The 15852-nt window shown below is 38.0% G+C and overlaps 1 protein-coding gene across 4 annotated transcripts in view; it reads left to right on the top strand.

The window, feature by feature from the left end:
• The window catches only part of LOC102236352 (unconventional myosin-VIIa-like), a 39284-nt gene that overhangs the window by 16068 nt on the left and 7364 nt on the right, over positions 1-15852 (top strand). For 2 of the 4 annotated variants that reach the window (XM_014472607.2, XM_023342189.1), the window contains exons 17-38: positions 39-80; positions 1094-1231; positions 2041-2199; positions 2536-2628; positions 3451-3545; positions 4230-4314; positions 4648-4866; positions 7403-7720; positions 8457-8666; positions 9393-9569; positions 9648-9737; positions 10549-10679; positions 11053-11179; positions 11483-11602; positions 12087-12260; positions 12332-12559; positions 13982-14152; positions 14345-14462; positions 14539-14665; positions 14817-14986; positions 15068-15258; positions 15720-15841. In XM_014472607.2, the coding sequence (XP_014328093.1) occupies positions 39-80; positions 1094-1231; positions 2041-2199; positions 2536-2628; positions 3451-3545; positions 4230-4314; positions 4648-4866; positions 7403-7720; positions 8457-8666; positions 9393-9569; positions 9648-9737; positions 10549-10679; positions 11053-11179; positions 11483-11602; positions 12087-12260; positions 12332-12559; positions 13982-14152; positions 14345-14462; positions 14539-14665; positions 14817-14986; positions 15068-15258; positions 15720-15841 (3305 nt within the window). The remainder of the gene's footprint in view (positions 1-38; positions 81-1093; positions 1232-2040; positions 2200-2535; positions 2629-3450; positions 3546-4229; positions 4315-4647; positions 4867-7402; positions 7721-8456; positions 8667-9392; positions 9570-9647; positions 9738-10548; positions 10680-11052; positions 11180-11482; positions 11603-12086; positions 12261-12331; positions 12560-13981; positions 14153-14344; positions 14463-14538; positions 14666-14816; positions 14987-15067; positions 15259-15719; positions 15842-15852) is intronic. The other 2 variants (XM_023342191.1, XM_023342190.1) reach the window with 1 other exon arrangement.

The raw sequence follows: 15852 nt of genomic DNA, 5'->3' as shown, positions 1-15852 counted from the left end.
CTTCTGTCTCCTCTGTGTTTTTACTTTTTAAACATCAGTTTCTTTGTGGCTATCAGCAGCCCAGCACCTCCGCTCCCAAGGTAACATCGACAAACTTTGGTGTCTGTGTTTGCTTAACTTCATCCAAAGTCCAGCAGCGTGACTAGCAGCCTCCCACTCCACTCATTAGTCCTTTTCTCCGCAGGAATATGGCTTGTTGCAGGAAACAGCAACTTTTATAAACCACTTAATTATATGTATATATTTAAAGTTGTATCAGTGTCAAAGATAAAATATTTCCTTATGCTGTAAGTCTCAAAATCTTCCAGAGGGAGGAAATACTCTTTTTCAGAAAAATAATTTTGTGTGCAGTTTTGGCCAGAATATCATGTGCATCTTTCTGCACATGGACATGTTTATAATGTTACACTGACTAATGGAATGTAAGTGGGGCAGCTTGAAGGAAAACTCACGTGAGGTTTGTAGAAATGGCAGCTTTGAAAACATTTAACAGGCATATTGAGAAGATTTTTCCTTTCTTTGTGCTGCAGCAACATGTGTCCCCTGTCCTGTGTTGTGCATTGTAAACAATGTTAGTTAATGTGGTGAATTTCCTGATAAATAGAGTATATGAAATGTAATAAATTGGTTATCTTTACAATAAAAAAATAATGAAATTATCAGTGGAAATATGGGTAAGTTTGCTGGTCAGCTGATCTACAATTATTTAGTAAAAAGATTTAGAAAGTTTGGTCACAATAAAGGGAGATTTCACAGAACTGCATGTTTCATTCAGAAAGTTTCAGCTGTTATTGGGACAAACAGTGTTCAGTCATTTTCCATGACTGTATTTTCAACCCTGTTTTAGGGAAGGAAGATTTTACTGTATGAGTTGAAGTCCTTGCTGCACGTTATGACAATCCCTTCTACATTTTGAGTCAGATTCAATCATACTTTTAATTTTCCTTTAGTTGATTTTCTTTTAAGCATTTTTACTATTACGATATTGTTAACTAATTTGTGGTTTGCAGTATTTTTCTTCCTTTTTATTAGTTATTTATTCATTTATTTTGTTTTGTTTTACCAGTTGGTTTGTTTTACAATGTATTTTTAGGGTGTTGAAACAAGAAAGCGTTCTCCAACTCTGAGCAGCCAGTTCAAACGTTCCCTGGAGATGCTGATGAGGACGCTCAGTGTGTGTCAGCCGTTCTTCGTTCGCTGCATAAAACCCAACGAGTTCAAGAAACCACTGGTAAGAGTCTCTAACCAGTGACTGCTGTGCAGTCTTCCACAAACAGAGAGATCCCTCCTGCCAGGTTAAGCTAAGTAAGGATCAAACTCACTGTGGTGAGCACAATGAACCCTGTAAAGGACGTATATAACATATTTTCATTGTAAAAACTGTAAAAAATTATATTATTGATTCTCTGTTCTGAGATTTTAGAAGAGTAAAATGTGGCATAAAGATGGAAGGAAAAAATGTGATTGTCAGAGTTATTAGGAGGAGAAACCTTTTTAAAGGTTGTTTGCAAATAAATCCACTTCAGCGTTGTTACTTTTTATATAAGCAACAAAAAATGATCAGCTATATAACACTACCACCTTTCACATTTTTTATAACGTTTTGTTTATAGTTTATTTCTTTCCAAAATCTCGACACAATTAATAAATGCCGATGTAATCTTTCAGAAAGCAGCTTGTTAGCCTAGTGTAGCAACAGCTAACTTCACTCTGAGCTCTAATACAAAAATTCAACTGAAAACCTTAAAAATAACACAATTATAACAACTAAATCTGAATTTTTAAATGTGGTGTTATACCCGTTTTCACTGCTTTGGCACAATTAAATTCAAATCCTGTCTCATGTTATGTTTGAAAATACATATCAAAACTAGACTTGCAGCATCTCCTGTCTCCATTTTTGGCCAAATACAAATAAATCTTCCCTGGTGTTAATTATTAGTGACAAAATCAATCAGAACTTGCAACATTTTTATCCTGTATTAGTATTTTTTTTCATTGATAATGATGAGTCATGTGTTTCTGCGTTATTTTCCTCAGTTATTTGACAGAGAGCTGTGTATTCGCCAGCTGCGCTACTCCGGCATGATGGAGACGATCCGGATCAGGAGAGCAGGTTATCCCATCAGATACAGCTTTGCTGAATTTGTGGATCGATATCGAGTCCTGATGCCTGGAATCAAACCTGCTCACATACAGGTAAACAGCACGATCTCTTTGGTTTTTACCTTATTCTCTTTTTTATCACATTTCTGTGGACACGGTTATATCGATATTCTTCTGTTCGCAGAGCATTAAAGCATTTTTAATAGATTTTATTTTGATATTGACATCAATAGTGAAATTAAATCTTTTTTTTGTTTGTTTTTGTAAAAACAAACAAACAAACGGTGTTTTCTTAAACTGTAACTTGTCCTGATTTTATTAAAACATTTTACTAATGCAGACCTTCTTGGATATTTCTGACCATTTGAATATTTTCTTTTTCTGCTATTCCTCACTTTTGAGTACTTAATTACTTTTTTTTTCCATCAGGATGACCTGAAGGGAACCTGTCAGCAGATAGTCTCAGCCCGGCTGGGAAAACAGGAAGACTGGCAGATAGGAAAAACAAAGATTTTTTTAAAGGTTGTTATGAGTTTAAACTGATGAAATACTGTGATGGATTACAGTTCAGTGAGATCTAATGTACATAATTTTTTCTGATTTCCAATGTGTCGCAAGAAACTGTTTTTATGGTCTATCATAAATCCATCTATGTTGTTTATTTAGCTTCTTAGCTGTAAGCAAAAGAACAATTACTCTTTGAAGATTTTTCAGATTTGTTGTTGTTGATAGCTTTACAAGTAGTAGGTTCAAAATCAACATTCTGAGGAAAATGTTCTGATTGAAACCTTGAATTTTTGACAAATTTGTCTGCTTCTCCCTGTGATCAGTAGTGTTGATTAGAGTTTTAGTGGAGAAAGTTTAACTTTATCTATTTGAAGTTAATTTCAAGTGCATTACGAATGATTTTGTGAGGCAGAAAAATAATTTTAGCAAAGCCAAACGTTTGATTTTACATAATTTGTAGTCTGAATTCTGTTTCATGGGCCTTTATTCTGTAAAGTTTTTATTAGGTTTTTGTTGTTTAACACAGGAAATGTGAAATGTACATAAGTATATTTTAAAGCCACCATAAACAACAGAAGAATTCAAAAGCAGTGTTTTTCTGTTAGATAAATTTGACCTAAAAAAGGGCAGATTAATTTGTTCCCATAATTGAAGTAAAGAAAATCAAGATGAAAACGTGAAAACCACCCAGAGCATTTAGACAGTGAGACTCCTCTGCAGGTAAACATAAACTAATCTTATCATTCCCATTAAAAATTGGTCGAGCCGCCTGAGTTATTCTGTGACGTCGTGGTAAAGTATTTTTTTCTTACTTCTCTTCTTGTGTTTTCCTGTCAGGACCACCACGACATGCAGCTGGAGATCGAGAGAGATAAAGCCATCACCGATAAAGTCATCCTCATCCAGAAATCTGTGCGTGGATTGAAAGCCAGGTTAGTGGAGAAATCATGGAAGCTGTGTGTTTTGAGAAATACGTTTTTAAAATTTCTTCTCTTTACAACATTTGCTTCCATTTTCCTTTTTCTTCAAACTGAGCTGATCCTTTTAAAGTAAAACCACCTTAAAGGCTAATATTTGATGAAATTGCTTTTAATGCTTCTTAAACTATTTGCTGCCAGCTTGTGGCAGTCGCCTATCCAATCTGTGGCATGAAGCATGCAGGTGAGGAGTTTACAATAACTACTACAAGTTATTTTTTTGAGCTTGATATTTTTATTTAAAACATTATTATAAGTCAAATATTGTGTTTGAAGAAAACCAAATCAAAGCCGTTTTATCAGCTTGAGGCGTGAGTTTTCAAACCATGCAGCAACTGACTCCATAAACAAAGAAAGGTGCATTGAAACAGTTGAAACATCTTTGCTAAATAGAATAAAACCATGTCTTCAGCATCTTTAATCCTACAGCAGGCCATGAATATAGCAGATAATTTACATACAAACTTAAAAAAGGGGACCAACAGCTGAGCCTTGTGGCTTAACTTATAGATGGCTATATATGAAAATATATGTATGGTTAAAATATCTATGAATGTATAAACTACTTATTGAACTTCAAAGAATTGATTTTGCCTGATGGAGTTGTGGTTTAATGTGTATTTTCTGTTTCTTTGACAGGTCAAACTTTCGCAGACTCAGGAGCGCTGTGGTTTGTATTCAGAAGGTCTGGAGGGGGTACAGGAGCAGGAAGAATTACCAAATTGTGAGTCCTTCTGATTCTTGGAGCGTTTTGTGTGGAGTTTTTTTTAGATGCTAAAACAGATGTTTTCTCTTAAAAGCTTAAGGAATGATGACAATATAAAATCTTGATTCTTAAGGGAGTGTACTATGAAAAATTCACATTTTGTACACTTTTGTACTTTCATTTGAGGTTCTTCTGCTACTAAAAACAGTGCTTAAAAAGCTGAAATTTCATCATCTAAGAATGATTTTATAAAAAAAAACGTAGCAAACATATTTTGTACAGCCCAATAGACCAATCCTGAAAACTTTCCTGGGAAAAACTTGACTTTTGGAATAAATGTTTCTCCGTCAGATGAAGTCAGGCTTCATTCGCCTTCAGGCGGTCTGCAGGTCCAGGAAGTACTACAGAAGCTACCGGATCACTCGCTGCCGCATCACCCTCATCCAAGCCTGCTGCCGGGGCTTCCTCATCCGGCAGACCTTCTGGAGACGCCTCCGAGCCGTGTTGACCCTCCAGGCCTACACCAGAGGCATGATAGCCAGACGCCTCTGCCAGAGGCTCAGGGCCGAGGTAAATGGTTACTACGTTTACTACTGCTACCTACACCTCATTGACCTGCCAGAAAGACACGTAGACTGGTTGTGAGGGAGTGCCTGTTAAAACATCTTTTAATATTTCTATACATTTATAACAGAACTACACCAGGAAGGAGCAGAGGCCTGTGTGAAAGCTATCCTTCCCTTTACATATCAGCCAAATAGCATCAAATGTTTCCTGGTCATTTTTTCTTTCAATGTTGTTGCCAACATTCCCCGTTTCTTCTTCTTCTTCTTCTATCCAGCCATCATTGTTTCTGTTGCGGGAATGACCAGAACAGGTGCTACAATACAGATATTTATGTTTTGTAACTTATAATTTGCTCATTTGCCAAATATTTTTTATAAATGAATCCAGTTTTAACTGTTAAAATTGTGTCTTGAAAACCTGAATTAAAAACAAAAATCACCTTAGTACTACAAGACATAGAGGTTTTATTTCTATAGGAAATACTGCTCCATATGTAATGTTATTAAAATTAGATCAATAAAGTGGTTTAAACAATAGTAGGGCTGCAACTAACAATTATTTTTGTCATGGATTATTACTACGATTAATCTGGTAATATAATAAGAAATAATTTGCAGAATGTGCAGATTTTTCATTTAACCAGCCTATTTCATACAATATTTGAAATACTTAAAATGCCATAGTGTATACTTGATCATTTGTTGCAAAGGATTCATCTGTAGCTGAAAAATACTTCTAACATCAAGATGTGAGAAGCTCAGTCCTTTCTGAGCTACTGACCATTGATTGAATTAATTATCTTATTTGCCTCCTAATTTAGTAATAACAAATAGATTATTTAAAATTATGTCCATCTGCAAAGAAAATAATTAACATTTTCAGACTTAAGCATACATTTGATGATGTTGACAGGTTTATTAGACTAAAAACTAAAGCATCATGTCTCTCAGATGTTTTGTGTTTATACATTTCACTGTCATTTTATTGAGTCCACATCTGACAGAGATTCTCTCTCGATTGTGTTTAGAGGTTGAGGAACAGGAGCAAAACCTGATAAAATTTTCTAACAGCAACATGTCTGCAAATTGGCATAAATACAATATTTTTATCCTCAAATGTTCAGTGGTTATGAGAAGTGCAAGGAATGTTTTGGGTTGATTTACTAAAATAATCAAACCTTTTTAACTTTGCAAACTATATACTGGACTCTATTTACACGCTACTCCCTTATTTATTTTTAATCTTAAATTAATTTATGTTATGATGTAAACTAATTCATTATGAATTTGTTTAAATCTGCTTTTTTTAAAACAATGGACCAGTTGTATAAATTGGCTTATTCTTGATAAACATGAATACAAGCGAAGGTTCTTGAGTGCCCTCTGCTGGCCTGGAGTCTTAATAAGTGGCTCAGTTTGCTTATGCCTCTGGCTGGCTCTGCTTTATGAATGAAAACAATGGTGTTCATTCAAAAGAAGCTGGAGCAGCATTCGTTTCACATCATTGTTATTATGACTATTATTATGTTTATGTTCTCACTTGCTTTGTGTTTTTTGTTTTTATATTGATTTATTGTGGGCGTATCTTTTTTGCTTCCTCATCCTCGTGTGTTGCCCTTGGAAACCTAATGTCAGAAAGTAAACCTATTACTACCTGTGGGCCTTAAATGATTCTGCTGTGTTCTGTTTGTGTTTTGTTAAACAAATAAAAGTGTTTTTGAAAATGAAAAGATTAAAGGTTTACTATTTTGATGTGTATTCACTGTTTTTCAATTTAACTACTGTGGACTCCAGGCAGCATTTATCCATCTCAGAGCTGCTCAGACTCATCTCCACTAGATTTCACCAAAATAAAAGTCATGAGTTGAATCAACTACGCTGGACTTAATAAATCAACATAATTCATCCTGCAGTAAAACTCACAATTATTTCTACAAACAAATTTTAATTTTATTTTGTTGGGTTTTTTTTGTCTATTTGTATTTTAGGGGGAAAAAAGTAACATGTCTATAAATCTTTTTTTTTATTACATCGTTTCTTTTTATGTTTTAAAAATTTGTAGTTCTGTTCTGTATAATTTCAGAATATAAAGAAATTATAATTTTTGTCCTACAACATTTTTATGAATATAAATAAAAAGTGGCTATAAATTATACAAAAAATTTAATATTTATTCTTATTTGTAATACCGATAATAATTATTACTCAGTGTGTTTGCACCTCCTTAAATGTCTTAAAAACTAAGTTGGCCTTAAATATGCTAGTCACAGGTCTATTTAATCGTGTATATTCTACATGTTTTTATTATTACCGTTATTATTATTATTATTAATAATATTGTTATAATTTATTATTTATAATAATAGGAAAAATAAGTAGAGCAAAATCAACAAAAAATAGGGAGGGCTTTTTAATGTGAACCGAAACAATAAGACGCTCACTAACCCAACTTTTCTTTGAGTTTTGAATAAGTCAGGAAACAACTGCAGTTTTAACGTCTTCGACTGTGAACCGTGTTCTTCTGCTTTCTCATCTTAAAGCGTCAGCGGCGCCTGGAAGCCGAGCGGCAGCGCCTGGCCGAGGAGGAGCAGCTCCGGAACCAGATGACGGTCCGGCGGGCCAAGGCGGAGGCCGACAGGAAGCACCAGGAGCGTCTCTTCCAGTTGGCCCAGCAGCAGGAGGAGCGGGACAGGGAGGAGAAGGAAGAGGCGCGCAGGAAGAAGGAGCTGCTTGATCAGATGGAGAGGGAGAAGGAGCAGCCTGTCGACCACTCTGACATGGTGGACCGGATGTTTGGTTTCCTCGGGGACTCCGGACCGCTCCCGAACCAGGACGGACAGGCGCCGGCTGGGTTTGAAGTATGTGTTCATGGTTTGATTAAATTTCTGCCAGAAAACTCAGAAATTTCCATATTAATTTTCCAGAAATAGCAAGGAAATTTCTGAGCTCCAAAAGTAAAACATTTGCAATAAAAAAATACAGAATTTGTACTATTAGTCTTAGAGATTTTTTCAAGAAAAGATCAGGAAATTTCTGAGATCCAAATTGAAAATTTGCAATGCAGCTTTTTTTTGTCAAAAATTTGTTCTGTTTTTTTTCTTTATCTACAGACAGTGGACCTAATATGCCGTCTTACATATAAGCTTTGTTGAAAGTTAGATAAGATCATTCAAATACAAAGAAATGTACCTGAAGCATCATAAAAACACTTTAATCAGTCACATAGACAGATTTGGCGGTTGTGAGCAACCTGTAACTTTATTTAAACTCAATGAAAACTATTTGATGCATTGTATCCGATTACAGCTTGTTTCTAACTCACATGTGCAGAGGTCAAGATAAGAAAAGAAAGCCAGAGAATAGTGAAGAATTGAGTTAAGAATATCCTCTAAAATGTAAAAAAACTATCATTATCAAACAACATCATTGCATACATGTAATACCCTACCAAACTATAAAACCCATAACACCAAAAATGGTTGTGGGTTTCACATGTTCTCCATATTAAAATAATTCCCTTGTTTGTTTATCCTGACAGTAAATCTTAGTGTCGAGGTTCTGAAAGTGACGTCCCACTTTTCGGTGTTCCCTCAGGATTTGGAGCAAACTCCTCGCGGCGAGGAAGCAGAAGAAGAGATGCTGAATGAAGCGCCGCCATTACCTGACGAGGAAGAGGAAGATCTGTCCGAGTACAAGTTCTCCAAGTTCGCCGCCACCTACTTCCAGGGTCTTTCCACTCACACCTACATCAGGCGACCGCTGAAGCAACCGCTGCTGTTTCACGAGGACGAAGGAGACCAGCTGGTGAGTTTCAGCTTCTGATCAGATTGTAGTAAAGAAACACGCAGTAGGGGGCGGCCATGTTTGTTTTCAGTTCAGGGTGGAGCAGAAATGTGAACAGAAATAGTTCTGGCAGGCGTGGAAAATTGTGTGCATGTTGTTAATTAATTTTATTTGTATTGAGCCAATTCAGAAAAGATGTCACTTCGAGTCACAACATAAACAGCTAAAAGTTGTATCCAATTATATAGAAAAACATGTAATAAATAAACCAAATTCATACAGATTCAGCTGTACAGACAGATTGAATCAAATAAAGTTTGATTTGATCATAGAATATAATGCAATCAGAAATCTCATTTTCCTTGTTTAAATTATGTAACACTTAGGGAAATCTTTTTTTTTTAAATTTATTTACGGTTTATCTAGACTGACCCAAAAGGGTCAATATATCATATTTATTTTATATTTTATGGCTATTAGAAACCAGGATGAAGGGGCATCACAGCTAAGTGGTGGATGTCACTATCCCTGGTGCAAACAGCAGAATTCATCAAATATAAAACTAAAAAATATGCAATCAAAACAAAATACCTCTGAAAAACACGATAAATAATGTAGGGTGCTTTATCCAAGAACATTCATGGAAAGTTTAGTGGAAGAAATAAATTGTGATTGAAAAATTGTCACAGCAGAGTACCCTGTGACGAGCTCATCAAAGATTAAAACCTCTTTTCCCGTGTCTTCCAGGCTGCATTAGCCGTGTGGATCACCGTGTTGAGGTTCATGGGCGACCTGCCAGAACCAAAATGCCAGATAGTCATTAACGACGGCAGTGAGAAGATCCCCGTCATGACCAAGATCTACGAAACCCTCGGCAAGAGGACCTACAAGAGGGAGCTGCAGGAGCTGCAGGTGGAGGAAGAGGTGAGGCGGTGCTGCACAGGGTCTTATCGCTTATTTTCTGAGGAGGAAACTTTCAAACTTCCACGTTTGTCTCTACAGAACAGCTCCATCGACTCTCAGAAGAGGAACAGCGTCAGACATAAGCTGGTGTCTCTAACTCTGAAGAGGAAATCTAAGATAACAGAAGAGGTGAGGTTTGTTCATGTTTACAGACTGGATTAGGATTAATTCAGTGGTAAAAACAATGGCATTATGGGTCAAATCTGCAGAAACCTTCATAGAAAATGTTTTGGTTCCATGTTATGGATGCAAGTTATTGATTGAATTCATGTAAAACTGATCTTATTGATTGACTAACGATTAATTGATAAGTGTCCATTTTCTTACAAACTTGAGGGTTATTTTAGTGTTCCACCAAAAATTCTTACTTACAAAAGTCAAGCATTTTCAACTTTTGAAAATCAGAAAATTTACAAAAGTCGAAAATATTCCTAGTTTTTCAACAACATATTTTAGATTAATCTTAAAATGACTTTTTTTTCTGGTAAATTTTTGACTTTTCAAACTCAGAAATATTCACGTTTTTTTCTAAAATAAATTCTGAGATTAATCTCCATTTTTTTGTGGAAATTTACTCCTTTTTCATGGAGTGGAATGTTTTATAATATGCTGAATTCAAAAAAATCAACATACTTAAAGTGCATTTTGCATCCCTAACTAGACTCTGTTTGGGCCGTTTCTCTTCACCGTTCTGGAAAGTCCCTTAACTTACCAGTGGCGCCCTCTGTTGGACGGCAGTCAAACTGAAACACTAAAAGAAGGTCTAAGTGGGCTTTAATAGTTAATGATTGGAACTCATTTTAATCTAACAATCTATTAATAAACAATTACAGTATTAATACTTTATTTTCTCAATTTATCCTCCAGAAAAAATCTCACTCCTTTATTTACCTCATCTGAAAGCTTTAAAGCTAAAAGTTTTTCCCTCTATCATCTGTAGGTCACCAGGCGGCTGACAGAGGGCGTGGACTACGGCCTCCAGGGCAACAGCATGCTGGAGGATCGACCCACCTCCAACCTGGAGAAGCTCCACTTCATCATCGGAAACGGCATCTTACGGCCAACGCTCAGGTTCGCAGAGCAGATCCAAAGCCTTGGTGGTACTGACATCCAGCTGCACTTTAGTAGACATCGACAATGTTTCTTCTCATATTCTAAGTTAAATTAGAACATTTAACTTAGAATATGGCTTGTTAAGTCAAGAAAATGGCTTTCTTTTTATGTAAAAATAAAAACACCTACTGGTTTTGCACTGAAGCCCAGCTGTTGTTTGGGTGGTGCAGGTATGGATGATATATAATTATCCCCCAGTATCCTTCTTAAACACCAGGAGGAAAACGAGATCCACTGGTTCTGACTGACGTGTCAGATACTGTGTGTGTGTGTGTGGGGGGGGGGGGGGGTGCGTGTGTGTGTGTGTTTTATTAATTCATCTCTGCTGCAGGGATGAGATCTACTGTCAGATCTGCAAACAGCTCACTCAGAACCCGTCCAAAAGCAGCCACGCCCGGGGATGGATCCTCCTGTCTCTCTGTGTCGGCTGCTTCGCTCCGTCCGAGAAGTTCGTCAAAGTAAGAATGTTTAAGGGGAAATCATTTTATTCTCATTTTACTGGTGCTTTTTTTTGTAGTCAATATTTAATGTGAAAAGTATGGACTATAGTTTAGGTGTTTGAAGGAAAACAAAACTTCTTGCTTGTTTTCCTGAGAAAACGCCAACGGAGGCATTTTAAAAAATAAACTGTATGTTAATACATAAGTTTAAAAAGTTGCTTTTATTTTTCCAATGGCACATATCACATTGAAAAATAATGTGAAAATCTGCCCTTCCCAGCAGTATGTTGGTTAAAAATGTTTTTTCTGCTGTGTGGTCAGTATTTACGGACCTTTCTGAAGAACGGTCCTCCTGGTTACGCTCCGTACTGCGAAGAGAGGCTGAGGAGGACGTTTGTGAACCGCACACGAACCCAGCCGCCGTCCTGGCTGGAGCTCCAGGTACAGACCTTCATGTCTCACTTAGCCGCATGAAACTTCCTTCTCAACTCCTCTGGGATTTGGGAAAATCTGTATGTCTTATAGGAATTAGGCAATTTTAAAAGAAAAAATCAAGTTTTAAAGACATAATTTTAACAGTTAAAACTGCAGAAGTTTCTTAATGAATGCTGTTATTGCATTTAAGACAATAAAATGTTTATTTTGTATTTAAAAAGTTATCAGTTTATTTGCATCTTTTAATGTATTTCTAATATTTGATAAAAAAGGCTTAAGTGTTTAAATGAAAAATCTACCGAATGTGGCCATTTTTTATTTGATTAATCAATACAGTAATCCATTACTAAGATCATTGTTAGTTGCAGTGCTGTCGTAAAGTTTACAAACAGAATAAATCAAAACCGACATAACAGAGCTGCTCCAACGTTCTTCTAGTATTGTTTAGTTAGTATAACTAGCGAGTTTCTGTATTTTTTGTTTCCTTGAGGCGACCAAGTCCAAGAAGCCCATCATGCTGCCTGTGACGTTCATGGACGGCACCACCAAGACGTTGCTGGCGGACTCCGCCACCACGGCCTTCGAGCTCTGCAACGCCCTGGCGGACAAGATCAACCTGCGTGACCGCTTCGGTTTCTCCCTGTACATCGCTCTGTTTGATAAGGTACGGCCCGAAACGCCCCCATGATGTCATTCACTGCGGTGCCGCCGCTGACGGACACGCTTCTCTGTCAGGTGTCGTCTCTGGGCAGCAGCAGCGACCACGTCATGGACGCCGTGTCGCAGTGCGAGCAGTATGCCAAAGAGCAGGGCGCCCAGGAGAGAAACGCCCCCTGGAGGCTGTTCTTCAGGAAGGAGATCTTCAGCCCCTGGCACGACCCCACGGAGGACTACGTCGCCACAAACCTCATTTACCAGCAGATCGTCAGAGGAGTGAAGTTTGGAGAGTATCGCTGTGAGAAGGTCAGCAGCCACAATCTCTATGACGAAGCAGATAGATGCTTGAGAGTTCCTCATATCTTCTGCTGTTTTTACTGTGAAAATTAACTTTCAGGGAAGTTTTGAGAGATTTAAATGTGATAATTTTAGTAACTTGATTCAAAATGCATTAGATCAGTTATGCATTTAATATTTGTTTTTCATGTCCAGTAGACATTCATTATTGCTCTCCATGAAAAACCTAAGCCCTAAAAACTTGATTGTTAGATGAGCATTACGTGCAGAGAGCTGTATCCAAGCATATTAATGGAGAGTTGAGTGGGAGGAACATGTGCAGAAGTTCCAGGTATAACAGTGAAGAAGCATCAGAAACTTCTTACCTGGGCTATAAAGTCCTCTTTTCAGGGTGGCATCCTTTAGTGATGCAGTAACTCATGCATAAGGAGCCCAGACCAACTGCTCAGTCCGTATACTTTCAGCATATGGACTTACTGTTTATTAATTTTAACACATATTTGCGTTAAAATTAAGGCCACGACCATAACACATTAATTTTGATACATTAATTACACAGATTTTTAGAAGTAATTAATTGCTTTTTTTTGTTTTACATACAAAGGTTCCAATCAGAATATGTTTCTAATACGCCTGTAAATCTGATGCACAAGTGACATCCGCTAACATCAACGGATGTCACTTGTGCGTCATCCGTTTTAAGTATTTGCTTCAAAAATCAGTCTGATGGGACGCTGGAAAGACTATTATTGTGCTGAAAGGGGTTAGTTTGTCAGTGACACTATTCAAGCCTAAAATAGCATCTCAATACAAAACATGTAGCAATACACATGCTAATGCTAATGTCACCGTCCACAGTTCACATTTCTAAAGAAGTTCCTTGGTTGATCAGGAGTTTTTGAAACACTTAAAAATTTAACTTTGCTCCAATATGATGGTTAAATAACTTTAATAACAGATTAAAAACAGTAAATATCTTTGTTGTTGAGCTCATTCAATAATTTATCAGCAAAAGGGGTTTTAAATTGAACATTTTGACAGTTTACAGTTTTTGTTTACAGACCTTTCAGTTAAAATTAGCTTTTGGTTGGTCTAATGTAATATTCTAACTTTCCAAGATACTGAATTTTAAGTTCATTTGCCATAATCAAACATGAGCAGAAATCAGCTCCAAAATAGACTGTGCTGCCAAAAGTACAATCCACTCCTAATGTTTAGGGTTTAATGTGTACCTGGTGCAGCTGGAAAGGTGTGGAAATTGATGATAAAAAATTGACCAAGGATGTTCTGTGGTGGCACAGGGGTTAAGCACAACCCACATATAGAGGCACCATGCAGGATTTCACTGAGTCTGTATTTTAGTACCTTCAGAAGGACAGAATTTCAGGTCATATTAAACATTTTCGTTTAAACCGCGTCGATCCTTTGCAGGAGGAAGATCTGGCTGAGCTGGCCTCTCAGCAGTACTTTGTGGACTATGGCTCTGAGATCCTCCAGGAGCGCCTGCTCAGCCTCATCCCGTCCTACATCCCCGACAGGGAAGTCACCTCCACTAAGACTGGAGAGAAGTGGGCTCAGCTCATCATCAACGCCCACAAAAAGGTACCTGCTAAACTGCTCACTCTGAAAGGAGATAAACATAGACAGAACTGAGCAGACGAAAATCTCATTATCTAAAGGAACATGTTTTGTAACCACTTCAGAGAAACATATCAGGTCACCTTTAAAACAACAAATCTTTGGTTTTATGTATCACCGTTGAGCGATGGTGACTCGCTGCATCTCGTCCTGCAGGGATTATACCACAAAAGGAGGCTGAACACTCAGAAGGTGAGGGAGGACGTTGTGGATTTTGCTCGCATAAAGTGGCCTTTACTCTTCTCACGTTTCTATGAGGCCTTTAAATTCTCAGGTAAGGAGGTCAGCTCATTCTTAACTACACAGGAGTGGTGTTGATGATTTTAAAAGGTTATAATTGTCTGCTACAGGGCCCAGTCTGCCAAAGAATGATGTGATTGTGGCGGTGAACTGGACTGGGGTTTACTTTGTGGATGAGCAGGAGCAGGTTCTTCTTGAGCTGTCGTTCCCAGAAATCACAGCCGTGTCCAGCAGCAGGTAAGAGAACCGCTCATCCAATTAAATGTCAGAATAATCGATTCATTCTCAGAATAATCAATTTCGAGTATAATTGTTAGTTGCAGCCCTACCATGTTTTTGAAGCTGTTGCTATGGAAATCACTTTAAAGTTTAAACTTTAACTGTCCAGAGGAGGAAAACTGCAAGGTCAGAGTTTCACACTGGCCACCATCAAAGGAGACGAGTACACCTTCACCTCCAACAACGCGGAGGACATCCGGGACCTGGTGGTCACCTTCCTCGAAGGTCTGAGGAAGAAGTCCAAATACGTGGTGGGACTGCTGGACTGTCCAAACCCTGGTGAGCTTCAGGGTCGGTCTGGGGGAAGGTTCAGCTGTCCTGAACTGAGCTGCGACTCTCGCTGTGACCTCTGTCCTACAGCTGGCGTTGACTCCACCTTCCTGAGTTTCTGTAAGGGGGATCTGATCATCCTGGATGAACATGACGGAGAACATGTGATGAACTCCGGCTGGGCGCACGGCGTCAACGACAAGACCAAGCAGAGAGGAGACTTCCCTGCTGACTGCGTCTACGTGCTGCCCACCATCACCAGGCCACAGTACGACATCGTGGTAAGAGTCAGTCATCAGGGTGAACTGCTTTAATGCTCAGTCTGAACACATTTTGCATGTTTTTCTACTTCCATTTGAGTTTTTGTCAAGAAGTTAATGTTTTTTGGTGTCTGGAGTAAGAGTCATTTAAAAGACCTCTCAATTGTTAAGTCACATCAGCAGGCACTGCCCCTCACCTAGCAACCCCAGCAGAGTTCCACCCGTTACCTAGCAACAAAAGCTAAGCTTCACCATGTTTGATCTGCTGGTTTGTGTGAAAAGTGTAATGAACATGTTGTGATTAGGACTTGTCCTAGCCTGTTAAAAGAAGCATAACTCACCTTTAACTTGAACATCTAATCCTGACCCTGGGTTTTTTTTTTTTTTTTTTAGAAATTACATACTGTGTAATAATTACCTTCCTCAGTGTAGATCTTGTCGTTTTATTCTTGTTTATTCTAACCTGCCTGTTCTGGTCTCAGGCTCTGGTGACGATGACTCCTGATCAGAGGAGGGAGTCTCTTAGTTTGTCTCAGATGAGTCTTTCTGAGAAGGACAAATCCAAGGCCTACACCCTGGAGGAGTTTTCCTACGACCACTTCAGGTGCCCGACCA

This window comes from Xiphophorus maculatus, chromosome 11 (genome assembly GCF_002775205.1).
Source record: "Xiphophorus maculatus strain JP 163 A chromosome 11, X_maculatus-5.0-male, whole genome shotgun sequence".
Classification (NCBI taxonomy): domain Eukaryota; kingdom Metazoa; phylum Chordata; class Actinopteri; order Cyprinodontiformes; family Poeciliidae; genus Xiphophorus; species Xiphophorus maculatus.
Note: the sequence above shows the minus strand (reverse complement) of the source record. Positions and strands in the feature narration are given on the sequence as shown.